The 18,642-nt window shown below is 33.3% G+C and overlaps 2 protein-coding genes across 3 annotated transcripts in view; both read left to right on the top strand.

Annotated features, from left to right (window-relative positions):
• The window catches only part of LOC117681472 (sacsin-like), a 166,813-nt gene that overhangs the window by 90,546 nt on the left and 57,625 nt on the right, over positions 1–18,642 (top strand). The gene's annotated exons all lie outside the window — the stretch shown is intronic.
• Positions 1–18,642, top strand: part of LOC136269771 (sacsin-like) — a 37,494-nt gene that overhangs the window by 17,195 nt on the left and 1,657 nt on the right. Inside the window, exons 4-7 of one of the 2 annotated variants that reach the window (XM_066075674.1) lie at positions 2,699–2,846; positions 3,823–5,385; positions 6,446–16,836; positions 17,227–17,358. In XM_066075674.1, coding sequence (XP_065931746.1) covers positions 2,699–2,846; positions 3,823–5,385; positions 6,446–16,836; positions 17,227–17,358 — 12,234 coding nt within the window. Of the gene's footprint in view, positions 1–2,698; positions 2,847–3,822; positions 5,386–6,445; positions 17,359–18,642 lie in introns of both variants that reach the window. The other variant, XM_066075675.1, reaches the window with a different exon arrangement.

Genomic DNA, 18,642 nt, shown 5'->3' with positions numbered 1-18,642 from the left:
TTTTGACACCCCCCCCCCCCAACCCAAAATGAGAAAAATCATTCAGCCATCTCTGAGAAACAAGTTCAGAGCGGGAAAGGAGAAAAAGAAGAAGACGAAGAATAATAATACATGTATTAAGAACCGTACAAAAACAATAAGTCTCCAAATTTCATTCGGGAGACTAATAATAAAGGTTAAATAGAGATAGGATCATCAAACATCAATAATTTAAAGATAATTGACAATTTCTTATTCTAAGGGGGTCAGGATGACCCCTTAGGGTCATGACTTACATGCCATAATGATCTGATGTACCATGACCTAAGGAGGAATAATATCTTTGAGTTAAGGTGGGGATCTCAATGGTTTTTATGATATTTGATAATTTCAGGAAGAGCACTTGGGATCATGACCTACATACCATCTGAAATGCCTTGAACAAAGAAACAATAATATAATATGTACATGATATATGATTCAATTTAAGAACCCAGATATAGATCAATCATCCATATTTTGTAATACTTCCTATGTATATACATGTATTAGTTTGTGTTTCGTTCTAGATATTATTCATGTTCATGACTGTAGTAGGCTTAGTCTTATCTTAAATTACATTAAATAATTGTCAAATATATGACTTGGAACCCCCGCCCCAAGCAAACTCAAATATAAACTTTTCTTCCCCCCCCCCTTAATTGTCGAATGATCTATTAAAATCAAAATATAATTTGGGTGTCTAAAAACTGGTAAAAAATGTAATTCTGTAAAAAAAAATTACATTACACCTTGCATAATTGACAAATGATCTATTGAAATATGATCAGAGGTCATAGTTCTACCTTGGGATCAATAACTAGTATTCACTGACAAGTTAAAATTAATAACAATAAATGATTCAAATTATAAATGTTTATACTCCACATTCATCCCCCCCCCCAATCTAACCTGGTTCTAAAGATTCAGTCTTCTTAATACATTCTTACATGTGTACAGTAGCAAATTTTAAATCATTTCTTTATTGCTTTTTCTCTCCTGATGCACATTAACATTTTGGAAATTGCTTAATTCAAATTTATAAACAAAATGTTATATGCATGTGTATTCGCCTATTTGGGGCAATTGTAAAGTCTCCTAAACAAAGCAGTGACATCATTAGGCTAAGAATTACCCACATGGATCAAACACTACTGTAACATATGAATAAGAAAAATACTTTATTATTTCTAGTTCTAGAATGTCAGGGTGTCTCCAAGGGGGCATACTCTATATACAATTTTACGCGCAATGACACAAAGAGCAAGAATAAATTATATATATGGTTTAAGGATGAGGATCTCAGATCTCAGAAGTTAACAAAATATACAGTGTATCATCATTTCCTATTTCATAAAGGCGGGGGGGGGGGGGGTTAAAGCCAACACCTGGGGGTCATTAATGTACTTTACACCATTTGATGATGCATTATAATACATTAAGAAAGAAATACTCCTTCCTTCCTATTATAACTCATATAAAAATGATGAGTGTCTACACTTACATGTAATACACAAATTTAATAAGAAACTGTTTATATGTCAGGGTCAATATTGGGTCAACTCAATAGTGCAAGTCTGACAAATGAAAAAAAATGACATTTGCAACTAAAATGACAGAAACTTTACAAATGCAATAGGATATGTAACGATGATAAGCTTATTTGAATATTAAAAGATGATGATACAGTATGCTGTCAAAGGGAGATCACATTTAGAAAGTGAAAGTAGAACTTATGTATGCTGGCATGATGGCATCTCATTATATTGTGCTACTGCTACTACATGTATTATGCTTACCTAAATTGGTCAACATCATATTAATGATAATCCAATTAAAACACAATAATGAATTCCTTTAGCTGATCTTAACTAATCCTTTTCTGCATATGGAAAACACAGACATGTATGTATACGCGTGAACCCATCTAATCGAAGAGCTGGGTAAAACTAGTACCCGCTAATGAGACCTGCAGACCTGTGTTGTGTACGTAACTTCAGACAAAGATCAGTTATTTGTAACATGCATGTATTTTTATGACCTATTCTTCAAATCCACTTGCACTATTTTATTAGGAAAATAACAGCTTTAAGGTCGTGCAGGACACCTGCATATAATGATGTATACTTCCTATTGAGATAAATAATAAAGTATATTAAATATTAATCAAATATTTACCCCCCCAAATAATGTTACCTAACATTGAAGCGCAATTGGTTAGAGCGTTTACATGTCTGTAAGAGCATTGGGGTCCAAGGTGTATATTTGGTAATTTTACAATTGATATAAATGAATTTTCATGGGGGGGGGGGGGGGGTCTGGACCCCTCACTCCCACCCCTTCTCTAAATCTAAGCATACGATGATGTTCATGTAGGCACACAGAAGCAAATCTAAAATCTATCATATGGGAAGGGATCTCATCCTTCAGTTATGAAAATTATAATCTTTAAATATATTACCGGAGCTTGCATGTGGCCTTCTTTTTTAATTAAACTGGTACAAAACAGTGTTATTTAGGGGCAAAAACTTGGTGCGGGTATTACTGTCTAATGACAGCATCTAGTTTTTATTTGATTTGATCGTGCCTTGACCATAATCATCACCTCATAATACTCAAAGAATGATTCCTTACTTTTTTTATTACAAGTTTTTCTTTCTACCATTCTTAATTATTTAAGGGTCCAGCATTTTGTTTCTACAATGACTCGGTCTTTGAAGAGAAGGATTGGAAAGGAATTACAATGGTCAGAAAGAGCAACAAACATGACGATCCACTGAAACTGGGAAAATTTGGAATAGGATTCAAATCTGTTTTTCACATCACAGGTACGTTCGTATAATGTATAAACCTCAATATGGACTTTTTAGTTGGTACCACAATTTAATAGGTTACAAAATTTCTAAGTGGTTTTACTAAGAGTTGATGAAGTTTTTAATAGGGCATGACAAATAAAACGAACTTCATCATTCAACAAATCACTAGTCAACTGCAATAATTTCATGGTTTTAACCTAAGGATATACCTTAATAAGCAAAGAAGCATTTTAAAATGAATTTCTTTATTAAAAATTTACATTTTGCATGCCACTGATACATACAAAACGTTCAACCCATGTGAATTTATTACCAGTGACGAGTTGTGACTCAAATGAAGAGATCTGTTTAATAAAAATCAAACATCATGTGCCCTTGGATATCATATTGGTGTATTGCAAGAACTATCATGGATGGTTAATATCACTGTTTGAATAACTTAATATAAATGTACTCTTGCATATTAAGCAGTAGTAAAACCGCCACAAAATTCCTAACTGTTTGGAACTGTCGTTGAACTTAAACTCTGCAAAGAACTACCAAAAGAAGATTACTTTAGATGTCCTAACGAATAAATTTAACAACAAGCGCCATAATTGTAGACAAAAAAAAGTAGTTTATATTTAAAATCCGAAGAAATTTGAATATTCCAAACCAACAATGCAAAACACCTTGCTTTCAATTTTTTGGTTATCGGTTTTGACATGATCATAATATTTTTAAAAGTACAAGTTGGTAATTTACTTAAATTATTGAAAAATACCACAGGACAAAAACAATCAGGAATTAAGCCTGGGTTTCCAAAGTTACAAGATCTTTATCATCCTAAAAAACAGTTATGATGACGCGTCTTAAATTGTTCTCATGTTTGAAAACAATGGTACCATGTCAAAATTTTGTTTTTCAAAGTTTCTTCTACATGTAAAAGAAAAAAAACCATCAGTCTCAAACATTAATTTAAAATGTTTTTTCTTCTATATATATATAGATACTGTTACAGTGATAAGTGGAACATCAATATTGTTCATTGATCCATTGTATGAGGAGATTGATCCCAGAAAAGTTTGTTGCCAGGTGTCAATATCAGACTTTGTGCAGCAAGATGTGTGTGGTCCGCAAGGATTAGAAGCTTTATACAACTTTTTTGGAATTAATGAAGACACCATCAAAGAAGGGAATTTTGCTGGAACAGTATTCTGGTTTCCCCTTAGAAATTCACCATCCAATTTGTCAGAAAATGTATACACACCAGAAAAAGTTTCAAACCTTCTAGCATCATTCAAGAAGGGTATTGGCACTGAGATGCTATTTCTGACATCAATCGAAGAAATTGGATTGTTTAAAATGGTTAATATCAGCTGGGAAGCTGATACTGTAGTTTCACTGGATGATACTTGTGCCAAAAGTATCAAAGAAGAAAGAGAGCGATACAAAACTGAAATAAAGTCAATCGAAGAACATATGGAAAGAGATGATCAATGGATTCACCATTGTGATCCGGTTTGGATGAAATGTACTGTTACATTCATTGTTGAGACAGATGAAGAAACTTTAAGGCAGGAGTGGCTGGTTATCAATTACTTCCATGCAGGTATCATGAGTGCTGAGATCTCAAATCTTATAAGAAACAGGAGGTCAAAGTACAGACCATACATTGGTATTGCAGCACGACTTGACCAACCCATTTTATGTGGTCAGATATTCTGTTTTTTACCACTACCTTTTGAGGATGAAAGTTCAACAGGTTTGCCAGTCCATGTGAATGGTTTTTTTTCACTTGACAGTAATAGACAACATATAAAGTGGCCTTCCCATGATCAAACAAGTAGCGATTCACATCTAGAAAATGATATGCTATGGAATGTTTGCATGGTGCGTAAAATTCTACCAATTGTTTATAAGGAATTTTTTGAGTTTTGGCAAACTGACTTCAAATCAACACCAAAGGATTTGAACATATTTTACAATTGCATTCCTAGAATGACAAAAATTAAGCACAATTGGGCCAGTGTTGGAAAAAAAATAAATGAATATTTGCTGGAGTCAAGCATACCGTGTATTGAGAAAAGAACGTGGGTGCCTATGAGGGATGCTTATTTTGCTAACTTTAAAGAAGACATCCAACAGAATGTGAGGGACTCTGTTATAGATGTTTTCTTGAAATGTGGACAAAATGTCGTTATTCTTGGGCAACATGTGGATCTATTTCAGCAATGGAGTAGTCTTGCAGACATACATTATACAACTCCTTTGAAAACTCGAAATCTTCTAAAAATGAAAAAAGGATACAAAGGGCTTCAAAGAAGTTGCAAAGAACATATTCTTATGTATTGCTGCAGTGATGGCGAGATGTCTGACCTGGAAGGAATAGAGTTGTTACCACTCCAAAACAAGAGTTACACCACTTTTCAGCACAAACAAAGAGGGGAACAAAAAAATATTTATTTGTGTGAAAACGAAGAATTGGAAATTCTGATTGGCAAGGAATGTTCTCTTGCATTAAAAGACTCAACTGAATTTGGGCAGTTATTAGAGAAACTTGCCAGTTCAGGTATATAGTTTTTTTTATCTTCAAATTTTAGCAATTCTTGATCAAAGTTGCATTATTATAAAGACTGATACATAAATTGCAAAATAGTTATATTAAATGGGGATTTGTCATAATTGTAAACAGTAGACATTTTTTAAAAAATTGTTTAATCTTCCTATACATTTAGAAGACAAGTATAGTATCTTGTTAAAGTTAGCAAAGATTCCGGTATATTAAAATATATTAATTCATTTCCCATGAAACAGGGTTTTGGTGTTAGTTCTGGTATTTAAGAAAGTGTAAAGGAAAAGCAGTCATTTTCTCTATTACAAGTTTAAAAATATCAAGGAACTCACTATAGCAATGTGGATTTTATTATCCTTATATTAGTTTTAGTAAAAGAATGAGTGGTATTGTTGATGTTTTCTTATAATCTTCAAGTCTAACATATCCTGCAAAACTCAAACAATAAGTAAGGGTTGTTACACGCCTTGGCGAGGGCGCGCTACCATGTTTTCTGCATGGTCTTTGTGTCTTAATTGGTTAAATTTCTCAGACCTTGATTAGGAGGGACTGTAATTAAATATATTATTTCTGCTCAAAATTTAAATAAGTAGTAGATAAATTGCAGAATAAGAATTTTGTTTTATGTGCTAAACCCTAAGAAAATGGTTTAATTAATTTGGGTAAAAATACACAATGATTGTTCAATGAATATTCAATTAACACTTCCCATTTCAAATTATCCGCACAAGCATCAGTGATATAATACGGGCAGTTAACCTTTTCGGTCATTAAAGTAGAACCATGCGACAGTCACATTTTCATTATTGACTTATAGCGATGTTTGCTGTATGGGCTTTTAAATTTATTATCAAAGTTTTCGGAATATTCGTCTTAACTTTGAGCAGAATAATATGATTATTTTAACATTGATAACAAAAATGTATTTTTCTCAACTTTGAGAAGACTAACTTTTCACCGTCGATCATTTTCCAATCATTTATAGTCACTGTAAATGATGCAATAATATTAATCTTATGGTTGTTTTGTAGTAATGCTTCTTTTTTTTACTTTGTAGGTTACTATGCCTTTCAAAAGATGTGTTCGAGTACCTGGTTTCAGTTTTTAAACGACGTTGTAAAAAAGGCAGAAAGTAATACTGAAAGGCCAATGCTGCTTAGACACTCAAGTGCTGTTTTTGGAGACATATGGCTTACTAAAGTATGGCAATATCTTACAAATCGGCAACAAATATCACTTGGCCCTATGCAAGAGTTGTGTCTTGTTAAAACTAAGGAATCAGATGAACTGAAAAAAGTTTCTGAATCGTTTATTTGTGATACAGGCACAGGTGATTGTCACATAAAAACTTTGGCATATTTCAAAATTTGGGTTGTGGATACGACGTTTCATGACAGTTATTTGCTAGCGCCAGGAAAAGGGATTACTCAACAATCAAATAGTGAAGGAAAAAGTAAAGTTTTGGAAAGATGCACTACAAATGATCTGGTTTTATTTAACAAGCAGAGCACTGACACTGAAAAAGAATGGCTAAAGGAATTCTTACCAGACTCAATAAAAAAATCATTAATATCATTCTTACGAAGACTGAACATTTTCAAATGTTTTTCAAATGCTCATACAATTTGTTTTGATTACACATCTTTGGATCAATGTGACAGAGTTTACATTGGAAACAGGGATTTTCCAATTCAGTTTCCGACGAAAATGATTATGTCTACAAACAGACTTGAAGAAAGACTTTTACTTGAGCTGAATGCCTCCAAGTTTGATTTAACTGACTGTGTACAGAGTTTGCTAAAAGAAAATGGTGAACGACTTCTTAAAGCCAATGATGATGACAAACGCAAGTTTTGTTTTTATGTGTTAGGCAAAAGATCAGAACTTAGAAATTGGGAAAAGATTCAAACACTCTTGAATAAATTCAAATTTATAAAAAATGGAACAAAACAGCTTTACAGTGCAAATGAGCTATATGATCCAAATGATTTGGTTCTTAAAGATTTGTTTTTTGGCGAGTTCAGATTTCCTGAAGAGTGTGAAAAAGAAATGTCTCTTCTTTGCACCTTGACGTTTCAGAAGAGTCAAAGTAAAGAGTTTCTACTGGACATTTTGCACACATGTCAAAACTTTGAAAAGAATACGACTGTCTTAAAGGGAAAAAAATCCAATGCTCTGTTACAAATTTTAAGACAGGAGCCTCAAATTGCACAGCAAATATACACATTCAAAGTTGTGCCGTTTAAAGAAGATAGGGATACCAATTATCCAAAGTCAATGGACTGGTACAGAAATCCAGAGACATTTGTCTCTTTTGAGATGATGTATAGTTCACAGTATATATTTATTGTTGGATCAGTGCTTCCGACACCAAAAACAGAATGGGAGGAGTTTATTGGATCTACGCAACCAGCGATGTTGGATGTCATCAAACATTTTCACAACATTATTACGTGTTATGATGAAGATGAACACACAGGTTATAGTTTTATGATGGAAAAAGTCTATCAGTACTTAGCAAGACAAAAACATAGTGATTTTGTTCAACTGCTTCCAGTCAATTGCGTTTTTACAGAAATAGGATTTTTGCCAGCTAGTAGCATTTATATAGAGCGCAAAAAATCAGATATTGATTTGAAACCATATTTCATCCCTTTGCCAAAAGAATACATTGCATTGAAGGATATGTTTGAAAAGTTTGGTTGCAAAAAGAGTCAATCGAGTTCTCTACTTATTAAGTCTCTAAATGAAATTGAAAAACTTCAATTGGATAAAAATAATGAATCCGACAGCAAAGATGATCTGATAAAGGCAGAAAAAATCCTTAAAAAGTTGTCAGAGCTCTCAAAAGAAGAAATATCTGTTATAAAAGATAAAATCAAAGTACCCATTCAATCGATGAGCTCAGATAAATTGGAGTTCGAATTTGCTAAAGACTGTGCATATTCAGATTTAGATTGGTTCATTAGAACATTTACAGAGGAAGATAAGTTATGCCTGATTCACCCAAAAATTGACAATGTCATTGCAAAAAAAATTGGTGTAAAGTCATTGAAACAGTTGACTTTATCAGACGCTGAGGAAATCTGTTCAGACTTTGGACAATCTGAGCCTCTGACACAGCGGTTGAATCGTCTTTTAGAAGAAGGATACACTGATGGTCTTTCTGTTCCAAAAGAACTTATTCAAAATGCAGATGATGCTGGTGCGTCTAAAGTATATTTTCTATACGATGAAAGAGAAAACGAAGATGCTAAAAGTTATCTCTTGGACACCGAGATGAAAGAATGCCAAGGACCGGCCTTTTGGGTATTTAACAATAAAGTTTTTTCCTCGAATGATTTTAAAAACATACAGAAGATTGGTGGAGCATCGAAAAAGCAAGACACCACAAAAATAGGAAAATTCGGGTTGGGATTTAATGCAGTGTATAATTTAACAGATCTTCCCAGTTTTGTGAGCGGAACTCATTTGGTGTATTTAGATCCACATGGCAAATATTTAAGAGACGCATTTAAAAAAGAAGGAAGTCTGGGTATTAAGCTAAATCTCGGAAATCAAGGAATGCTTCGAAAATACGAGAATCAGTTTAAGCCATACCAAAATGTGTTTGGATTCAGTTCATCAACATTTACAGAAAACGAAATCTATAAAGGTACTTTGTTCAGATTCCCTCTCCGAACAAAACAGCAAGCTAGGACAAGCGAAATCAGCAACAAAGAATACTCTTCTAAAGAAATGGAAAAATTAATGAAACAGTTCTGTAAGACTTGTGGAAATATGATTCTTTTTACACAAAATGTCAGACAGATAAAAATCTTTCATGCCGATAGTAATTGCGTAGATCCTGACAAAGAAATGCAATTAGTACTAACAGTAACAAAAAAAGAAAGCCACGAACAAGCAATGAATAAATGCCAAAACAACATATTGATTGCAGCCTCTCAGCAATGTAATGCAAGAATGCAGATATCAGCTTTTCCTGCAACCATCAAAACAAAGATAATTTTGTTTAGTGAAGGCCACGCTTGGGTAGAGCGAACCTCACAATTCGACGAAGAAACAAACTGGATGATATCCTGGGCTTTGGGTAAAAACAAGGCATTAGAACTATTTCACAAAAATAAAAGTGACGGTGCACTTCCCCTTTCAAGCGTTGGAATTCCGTATGATACAATGAATGATTGTATTCTTCCAATGTTTCTTGGTCAAAGAAAACCAGTTTTGAACAAATTTGGACTTTATGACAAAAGTCACATATTTTGCTTTTTACCAATGCCAATAAAAAGTAAATTAGCTTTTCATGTAAATGGAACATTCGCTATTTCCTCAGATCGTCAACGACTTCTGACTGGGACCGAAGATGACAAAGAATACAGAAAGCAATCCGTTTGGAATGATTCTTTATTGTCTGATGCAACACTTGAGGCTTTTCTAGAACTTTTGAGGGAGATAAACAATGCTTTGGCGGAGAATTCTATGTACAGTGGTTATGAATTATGGCCAATACTTGATAATGATGATTTTCTTTGGAGGACATTGCAAATCGAGTTTTATAAATCAGTTGTAGAACGAATGAGGCCTGTTTTTAAAACGCATAAAGGGTACAAGTCATTTGAGGAATGCATATTTCTGCATTTAGATATCAAATCATACAACCATTTAAACAAGCTTGCATTTACTATATTAAAAGAAAATCCACTGGATGAAAAAATCATTACAGAAATTCCAGATGAAATTTACAAAAATTTAGAATTTTGTCACAAAGCGTATTTCCTTGAACATGTGGTTTCTTACGAAACATTCATCATTGAATTGTTTCTACCAAATATTGCTAAGTTTCCAGGAGATGACTATGACAAAATAGTTTTAGAAGCACTTCGCTCAGGAAATCAGAGAATTTTAATGGCGTTGCAAGACAGCAACTGTATTTCTACCTGTCCGAGTGGTCTTCGAATGTCTCCTAAACACCTAGTTCATCCCAATTCCTTAATATCGGGAATATTCTTACCAGAAGATAAAAGATTTCCTGCAAATTTATTTTGTGAAGAAAAGGATTTAGATACACTTGTAGATTTAGGAATGATGAAAAATAAAATGCAGATGGACCTTTTGCTATCACAATCGAGAGACGTTTCAAATCTGTCAACAAAATGCACCGAGTGTGCTTTTCTTCGTTCGAAAAATATCCTTCGTTACTTACGTTCTGACATTCTAAAGGAAGATATGCAACACCTGTCTGATATACCTTTCTTACCTGTAGCGAGTAAACCGGCTGATTGGCCACCTATTCAGTGGAACAATGGAGTATCACCAAAAACAGTATCGAAATGTTCAGACCATAAAGACGTTCAAAATAGCATTGAAATGTTTGAAAAACCAAGCAAGTTGTATTTCCCATCTCTCTTAAAGTTAGTTGGCTGTTCTCAACCCTTGCTTGTAAAACATGAAGATTTTTCTTTTTACAAAGACGAGCTACATCTGGTTGGTTTGAAAAATGAAGAAGATATTGATATACATACTCTTAAATTCCAAATCAGTGAAGTTATAAGAACACCTGAAAATGCTAAAGTCAAAGAGATTGAAGATATGTGTAAAGAAATATATATAACAGTTACAAAACGATTGACGGAACCAGATGTCGAGACGTTCGTAAATAACTATTTACCAAATATCCCATGTGTTGTGACAGAAAGAAAGTTTGTCTATCCAAAACAAGTTGTTTTTTCACTGAAGCAAGACTGTAGTCCATATTTGTTTGGATTAAGCCCGAAGTATGCAGATTGCTTCGCTACGTTTATGGAAAAGATTGGGGTCCGAAAATCGTTTGAGCCTGTTGACATCATTGACGCACTATTAAAAATAAAAAATGAATATGATGGAAAGCAGTTGCCACCGGACACATTAGGGCTGGTCTCCAGATTGACAACTCTGTTTGAAAATTGCGATTCAATCCCAGTGGACAATCTGCATCTCCCAGATACAAATGGATATTTATGTCATGTTAATGATTTGTGCATTAATGATTTTGATTGGATCGTTACTACTGAATCAATGAAAATTTTAAATAAAACAATATCTCTTAAAGTAGCAGAAATGGCAAGAATCAAATCAAAAAGAGATCAGAGTATTTTGAACGACTCTGAAGAATTTGGTCATGAGTTTGGACAACATGAGGAGCTGACAAATCGAATAAATCGAATCTTAGATGGATATCCAGAAGCCTGTATATTGAAAGAACTGCTACAAAATGCTGATGATGTAGGGGCAACAGAGTTGCATTTTATTAAAGATACCAGATGTCATGGCACTGATCATATCTTAAGCGACACCTGGAAAGAACTCCAGGGTCCTGCTCTTTGTGTTTATAATGATAGTGTATTTACGGAGAAAGACCTGTGTGGCATTCAAAATTTAGGAATTGGGAACAAAAGAGACGATCTCACGTGTACAGGACAGTACGGGGTTGGATTTAACGTTGTTTATAGTATCACAGACGTTCCATCATTTATCACCAGAGACATGGAAAATAATTTTGATAATTTGTGTGTCTTAGATCCTCAACGAAAATATATACCTACTTCTCCATTACAGAGGCCAGGCAGAAGATTCCAAAATGCATCAAAATTATTAACAGAAAAATACACAGACATGAAGCCTTGCTATTTAGAAGATAGCGACATATGGAAATCATCACGTGGAACTTTGTTTCGATTTCCACTTCGCAGCAATGACAATTCTTTACTTTCACATAGAACTTTAACTATTGATGAATTGACGGATCTTTTAAACAAATTAAAATACGAGATAGCTGACTGTCTTGTGTTTCTTCACAATGTTAGACGTGTAAGCATTTCTACATTTAAAGAAGATGGATCCTTGGAAAAGGAATTTGTTGTAACAGCCGAAATATCAAACAAAACAAGCAAAGAAAATCTTCATACCTTAACATGCAGCGTTCAACAACACATGAAAACGGACAGTTTATATATATGTCGTATAGACAGAAAAGAATTTACATATGAATTGAACATAAACATAAATGGAAAGTATAAACAAAAATGGCTTGTTGTCACTGGTTTTGGGTTTATGGATAGGAATGTTATCCCAATAAAAGTTCAAAATGCTTATAAAGAAAAAAGACTTGCCTTGTTACCAATTTCTGGTGTAGCATTCAGCATGGAAAACAAAAGGTTAACACAGACTAGTGATGAAATAAAATTTGTCGACGAAAAGCTGAAAAACTCTCGAGTATACTGCTTTCTGCCGTTGCCTATGCAAACTGGATTACCCGTTCTAATAAATGGACATTTTGCTTTAGATAATGAGACACGTCGAAACATTTGGTGGGACAATGATGAAAATCGAGATTTAAAAGCATGTTGGAACAAATGTTTGATTGAAAACGTAATTGTACCAACCTACATTTCTGTTTTTCATTACTTGAAAACAACGCTTTTTACAAGTAGTATATCCAAAAAACCATGGTCAAAGTTGAATCAATTTCATCAAGTATTTCCTTGCATGAAAAAAGTTGAAGGAAATATTTGGCAGCACCTCACAAAGAAGCTATACACTTGTATTGCTGAAACAAATTGCTGCGTTTTTCCTATCGTGAAAAAAATGTGCAAAGATAAAGAAATTTCATTTGAGAAGCAGCAGGTAAATGATACAGAAACGCACAATTATGATGTTAGGAAAAATAAAGCACAAACTTCAGTTGCAAAAGGAGACCACATGGAAATTAAATGGGTTTCTTTGCTGTTCGGTGATTTTCCAGCTTATTTTAATACTATATCGTACCGGTTTAGAGACGACTCAGAATATAGTATTTATGAAAAGATGAAACGGAAGAATTCAAAAAAATTGTCAAGCATTCTGAAAGATCTTGGTATGAAAATAATTGAGTCTCCGCTGTGGATTTTTAAAAGCATGAAAGATGCCAAAGCTAATGTCCAGACTGTTTCTCCAAAAGCGGTACTACAGTTTTTAAAATCGTTTAGTTCTAGCTCGGATGAAAAATGCAGAATTGAGCAAGTCAACATAAACGTGTCCAAGACATGTTTAAAAAATGTGAATTGGGTAAATCAAATTTTAATATACTGTTTGAAAGATTGTAGTTTAACAGCTTTAAACTTTGAAAACGTCCCCCTTCTCGTTTCGGAATCTCATAAAATTCATGAATTTGCGGACACAAACCAAATGATTTTGACAAAAAAGGTGGATCTTTTACCAATTTCCGCTGACAAAATTGTACATTTAGAACAATTCTATTTGCTTCAATCAAAGGTATTTGAAGATTTTGTAAAAATATTGCGAATCGAAAATCTTTCAAATTTAATTGTTGTCAATGTCCCGGAGGATTTTCGTCAAGGAAAAATAAAAATCTGGAATAAAGAAGGACCATGTTTACCAAATAAGAAATGGATTGATAGTTTCTGGGATTTTCTCTCAACGTGTCTCGTACATATAGAAAAAGAATTCGAATTGAACAAAATCAGAACAACAAAAACAGATTATGAACAGGGTGATTACGAAAAACCTGTTGCACAACTTTGTAACACACTGGTTATGTACATGGGAGAATGCAGCTTTTTGCCTGTAAAATATGCTGACAATACATGCAAACTATATCCTTTAAATAAAGGAAAACATGTTCTGAAAGTATTATCAAAATTGAACTGCCTCGAGCAATCTGCTTTGAAACAGTTGAATGTTCCTATTTTTGATGACGATGATTTAATTTACCCTGGGAGAGAAGTTTCTTTTCCAGATAATATTTCAAAGATCTCCATTGAGTTGTTGGCAACAGTGGACAGTGTCCAAGATACATTAGATTGTTTGTATTTTAACAGATTAAAGTTGAACCTTGAAAAAACTGCTTGCACGACAATGCTACACTTTTTTGTAAGACATTATGAAATATTGAGAAAGAACACCGATTGCAGAAAGAAACTAAAATGTCTACCGTTTTTTTGTGGTTTAGCTGATATTTTTATGACATTATCAGAAGAAGACGTTACTGTAATTGTGCTGCCTCAAGGTATGCCTCATGATGGTCTGGTTGAATTTGGACAGAATATATCAACAGTATTCATTAAAGACAACGATATACCATTGTATTTTTTTGAGTATTTAGGTTGCATAACACAGAAAGCTACAGAAATATACATCAATCATATTTTGCCAAAGTTTATTCACATGCCTGCAAAAGCAATTCTACAGCACTTGAAATTTATCAAGGACATTACCCTACCTAATTTGAAGTATAATTCAAGCAAGGAAAATTGTCGAAAATTATCATCGTTGGAGAATTTATTGCAAAATATTGCATTCATACCAGTCAGACATGGAGGTCTAGCGAAGGCATCTGATTTTTTTAACCCTTGCAAAGAGATTTTTAAAATAGAAAACCAATTATGTTGTTTAAATGAGCTTCCTCCAACTCCATTTGATGAAGAGGACTGGGAAGAGTTTCTGGTGCATTGTGGAATGAAAAGTGACATGACACCGGATATTTTTGAAAACTTTGCAAAACGTTTGGAAATTCTTTCAAATGCAAAAAATCTTAGTGAAATTGTTAAAGAAAATTCTAAACTAATGGTTCGCATTCTCTTCGATAACTCGGATTTGTATGAAAACTATTTATTTTTGCAACGTATTGCAAATGCAAAATTCCTTACACCTCATGAAATACAACAAGATTATCGGACTTTAGCTCTAAAAGGTAACTTAAGATTCGAAAGAAAAAGTCGACTCCTCTGTTTCCGAGGTTCAACGTTGTCAGAACATGAAGATTTAGTGTGGACAGAGTTGGGAATTATTTCAAAGGATATCACAGATAATATGCGTACAGCTGATATAAGCGTTGCTGACGATAGATTTGGACTTTTGTTAATTCCACCTCTCAGTACTGTATTGGATCATACAAAAAATGTATGCAATGCTCTTGAAGACAAAATCAAAGATATTTGTACTGAAAACAGTTCGATTGAAATAACAGTTACAAAAATGATGAGTCAAATCTACACGTATTTGCAAAAACATGCATGTTTCGATTTGAAATACATTCCATTTATATTTATAAAGGAGAGAAAAATACTTCTCAAACCTGAGAATGTTGCCTTAGATATCAGAGAAGACGAAGAGATGCCGCCTTATTTGTACAAGGCCTCTACGTGTTTTGAGAATTTCTTTCCTGTTTTTGAGGGCCATGGAGCAGCAAAATATTTGACATGTAACCATCTGGCTCATATCTTGTCTAAAATATGGAAAAAGTCCCAACATGAAATATTGCATCAAAATGATAGATCTTGTATCGAAAAAGCAATCAAAATTCTGTTTACTAAACTCCATTCCGAAACAGTGGATGCTTTCAGTGTACCAGTTCTCTATCTTCTTAGCAAAAGTAACTCTTTGGTAAAAAGTAATGAATTGGTTTTAACTGATGACAGACTGATAGAGGATAGAATTGGTAATGACATGCCTGATATAGAATTCCTCATTGAATTTGATGTGTTGGGTATGAACATTTATGATCCTTTGTCTGTAATAAATAAACTTCCAGAAAATCATAGGCCACGTTTACTGTCAAAGGTAGTACTTGAACAGTTGGATTCAGAATGTAAGACGGCAATAATTTCATCAGACTATGCAAAGAAACTACAAACGTTTCTACGTAGTCCGAGTTTTTTCTTTGGTGTATGCAGACTTATCAGAGATGAACTATACCAGAATGGAAATTCTTTTAGCGAAGAACAGGCAATTGGAATTCAGAAACGTCTTCAGTCTGTTGAAATAAAATGTGTTGAGAAACTTAAAACTATAATGACCTTCGAGGGTAAAGTATTGCCAAACACCATTAAAAGAAAAACTGTTTTTTCAACCATAGAAAGTGATGATAACGAATTGACAAAAGTTATCATTTACTTTGAAGCAAACGGAACAGTAAATAATTCTACTTGGTTGAAAAGCCTTAATGTTTTCCTAGGTAAACCATTAAAGGATAATCATATTCATCTTTTAGATATATTAAGATTCATTAAAGATCCGAATGGAATGGAAAGAGAATTAGACAGTCTTGACATTTGCAGCAGCAGAGACAATAGATTGACATTACGTTTGTTTATGCCAGAGCTTGGCAATGTTGTCCCCACTGATCTTCATTATCTTTTAGACTACTCCTGCACATATATAGCTTCTGAAGAGTATGTTGCTTATGAAATATTTGATCATGTCATCGATGAAGAATATGATTTTGATACTGAATCTGAATACATTTTAGCAAAAGTTATTGAAATAAATGGCAGGAAGGATGAGTATCCAATTGAGGACTTTTGGACAATAAGCTATTTAATTGACATTGGAAGTGGACAACGCATCCCAGTTGAAGCATCGAAATTATACAAATTTATTAAAAACAGGATTGTCACCGGAAATAAGGAAGTGGTAAATAATGCAGTAGTGTTAAATTGGAACTTTGATGAGATAAAAAATTACATCACAAATGTTTTAAGAAGTGCTTTTGAAAGAGGAAATCGAGAATTTAAGAGAATTTTAAAACGACTTCTGCTTCAATATCATCCTGACAAACACCTTGAAAACAAAGAAAACTTAAAAGAATTAACTTTATTCATTGAATTTGTCATACGAGAACTAGAAAATCGTCAATCTTTTGATAATGAAGCAATGTGCATGTTTGATCCAAACGAAGTATTTCCAAAATCACAGTTTACAATAAATGTTTATCAACTTGGTGAAATTCATGGGGTAAATCGAATAAATTGCGTATCTATGGAAGAACAAAGTGGTAGTAACTTTAATGATTTTTTCGGTCAGCTAAAGTTAAAAGGTTCTCAACCGGAACAGGCAAAAATATGGTTTCGGCAAGCAGAATATGACTTTCAGGCCTCAACATCTAATAAAAGTCAACAGGGAGCATACAATTGGGCATGTTATAAATGTCATCAGGTACGCTGTAAACTGTCTTGTATTTTCAATATTTACTTTTTTATGTTGTTTTTATGATTTCGATAAATGTAGCATGTCATGCTATGCTATGATAAGTATGCAATTCATCTTTGAGTAATGAGCAAACACTTACACCTTTATCTAATCTTTGTCCTACATTTATTAACAAAAACACATTTCAAACTCTGATCATGTGATGAATTTGCGACGAAGTCCAAATTTCTTTCAGTTCAAAAGAAAAGTTTTCCATATCGTTTAAAATGTTAAGAGAATTGATAATGGTCGTTTATCAACAATGAAACTGTGTTTCAGAAGATTTACTTTATTGATCCAAAAAATAAATATCAACTTTTACATGTATTTCACGCTAAAAGAAGATTCAGAAGATGAACTTTCAAGAGATTTAAATGGCAGTTAAATCTTTTAAAGATCTTTAAGAGCTTTTCTGGTCAAAACGTGTCCGTTGTCTTTGTTATTTCTCTGTTAAAAGATGTTAACTTTTTACATTCTTATTTTATTTCTTAAATGCAACTAAGCCTGGCAAAAAGCATTTTTTTAAAAAGATTTTCGGCATTTTTTTTAAATAAAGGGTTATACCCATAGTTGTGGTAAAAAATAAAATAAGGTACATGTGTAGCTAGGTTTTTCAAAATATTTTCTCAAGAAATAGCTTCTAATACAATAAACTGTAAACGTACAATATTTAACATGTACGATAATTGGCGGAATATGATTTTTCAAAAAGTTAACGTGGATTTGATTTAGTCCATTTCTAAATGTACCTATTTATCTACCTACTGTATATAGTTTACATTTGGCGATATACTTGATTTAGCCGACGCCGTTTTCCGCCAAAAACGCTAAATAGAATACATTGCCAAATGTAATACGTTTACAGTATAACTTTGAGATAAGCGTACTAATAGATGTATGTGGTTGTCTCAAGTTCACATGTAATCTACAGGGGTCAGAAAGATGATGTTAACAATTATCTGAAGAACAGTTGGTCTTATTTGTTAAAATAGGGTGTCTATCAAATATTACAAATTTTCAATTTGCAAATACCCTTGCAGAAGAGCTAGTTATTGTTTGAACATATGGGCAACAGTTATCGTTTGAACAGCAACTTTTATTGTTTGAAGATGCATTCTTTGTATATCATGACGTTTCTCTGGAATATTTTCTTTTCTCTTCAATACCGGTATAACAAACACATGAACTAAAGTAAAGAATAATAGTTTATCTATTTTGATTTCGTACCATGTGGAGTAATGCTCTAAAAGT

Source organism: Magallana gigas, chromosome 2 (genome assembly GCF_963853765.1).
Source record: "Magallana gigas chromosome 2, xbMagGiga1.1, whole genome shotgun sequence".
Classification (NCBI taxonomy): domain Eukaryota; kingdom Metazoa; phylum Mollusca; class Bivalvia; order Ostreida; family Ostreidae; genus Magallana; species Magallana gigas.
Note: the sequence above shows the minus strand (reverse complement) of the source record. Positions and strands in the feature narration are given on the sequence as shown.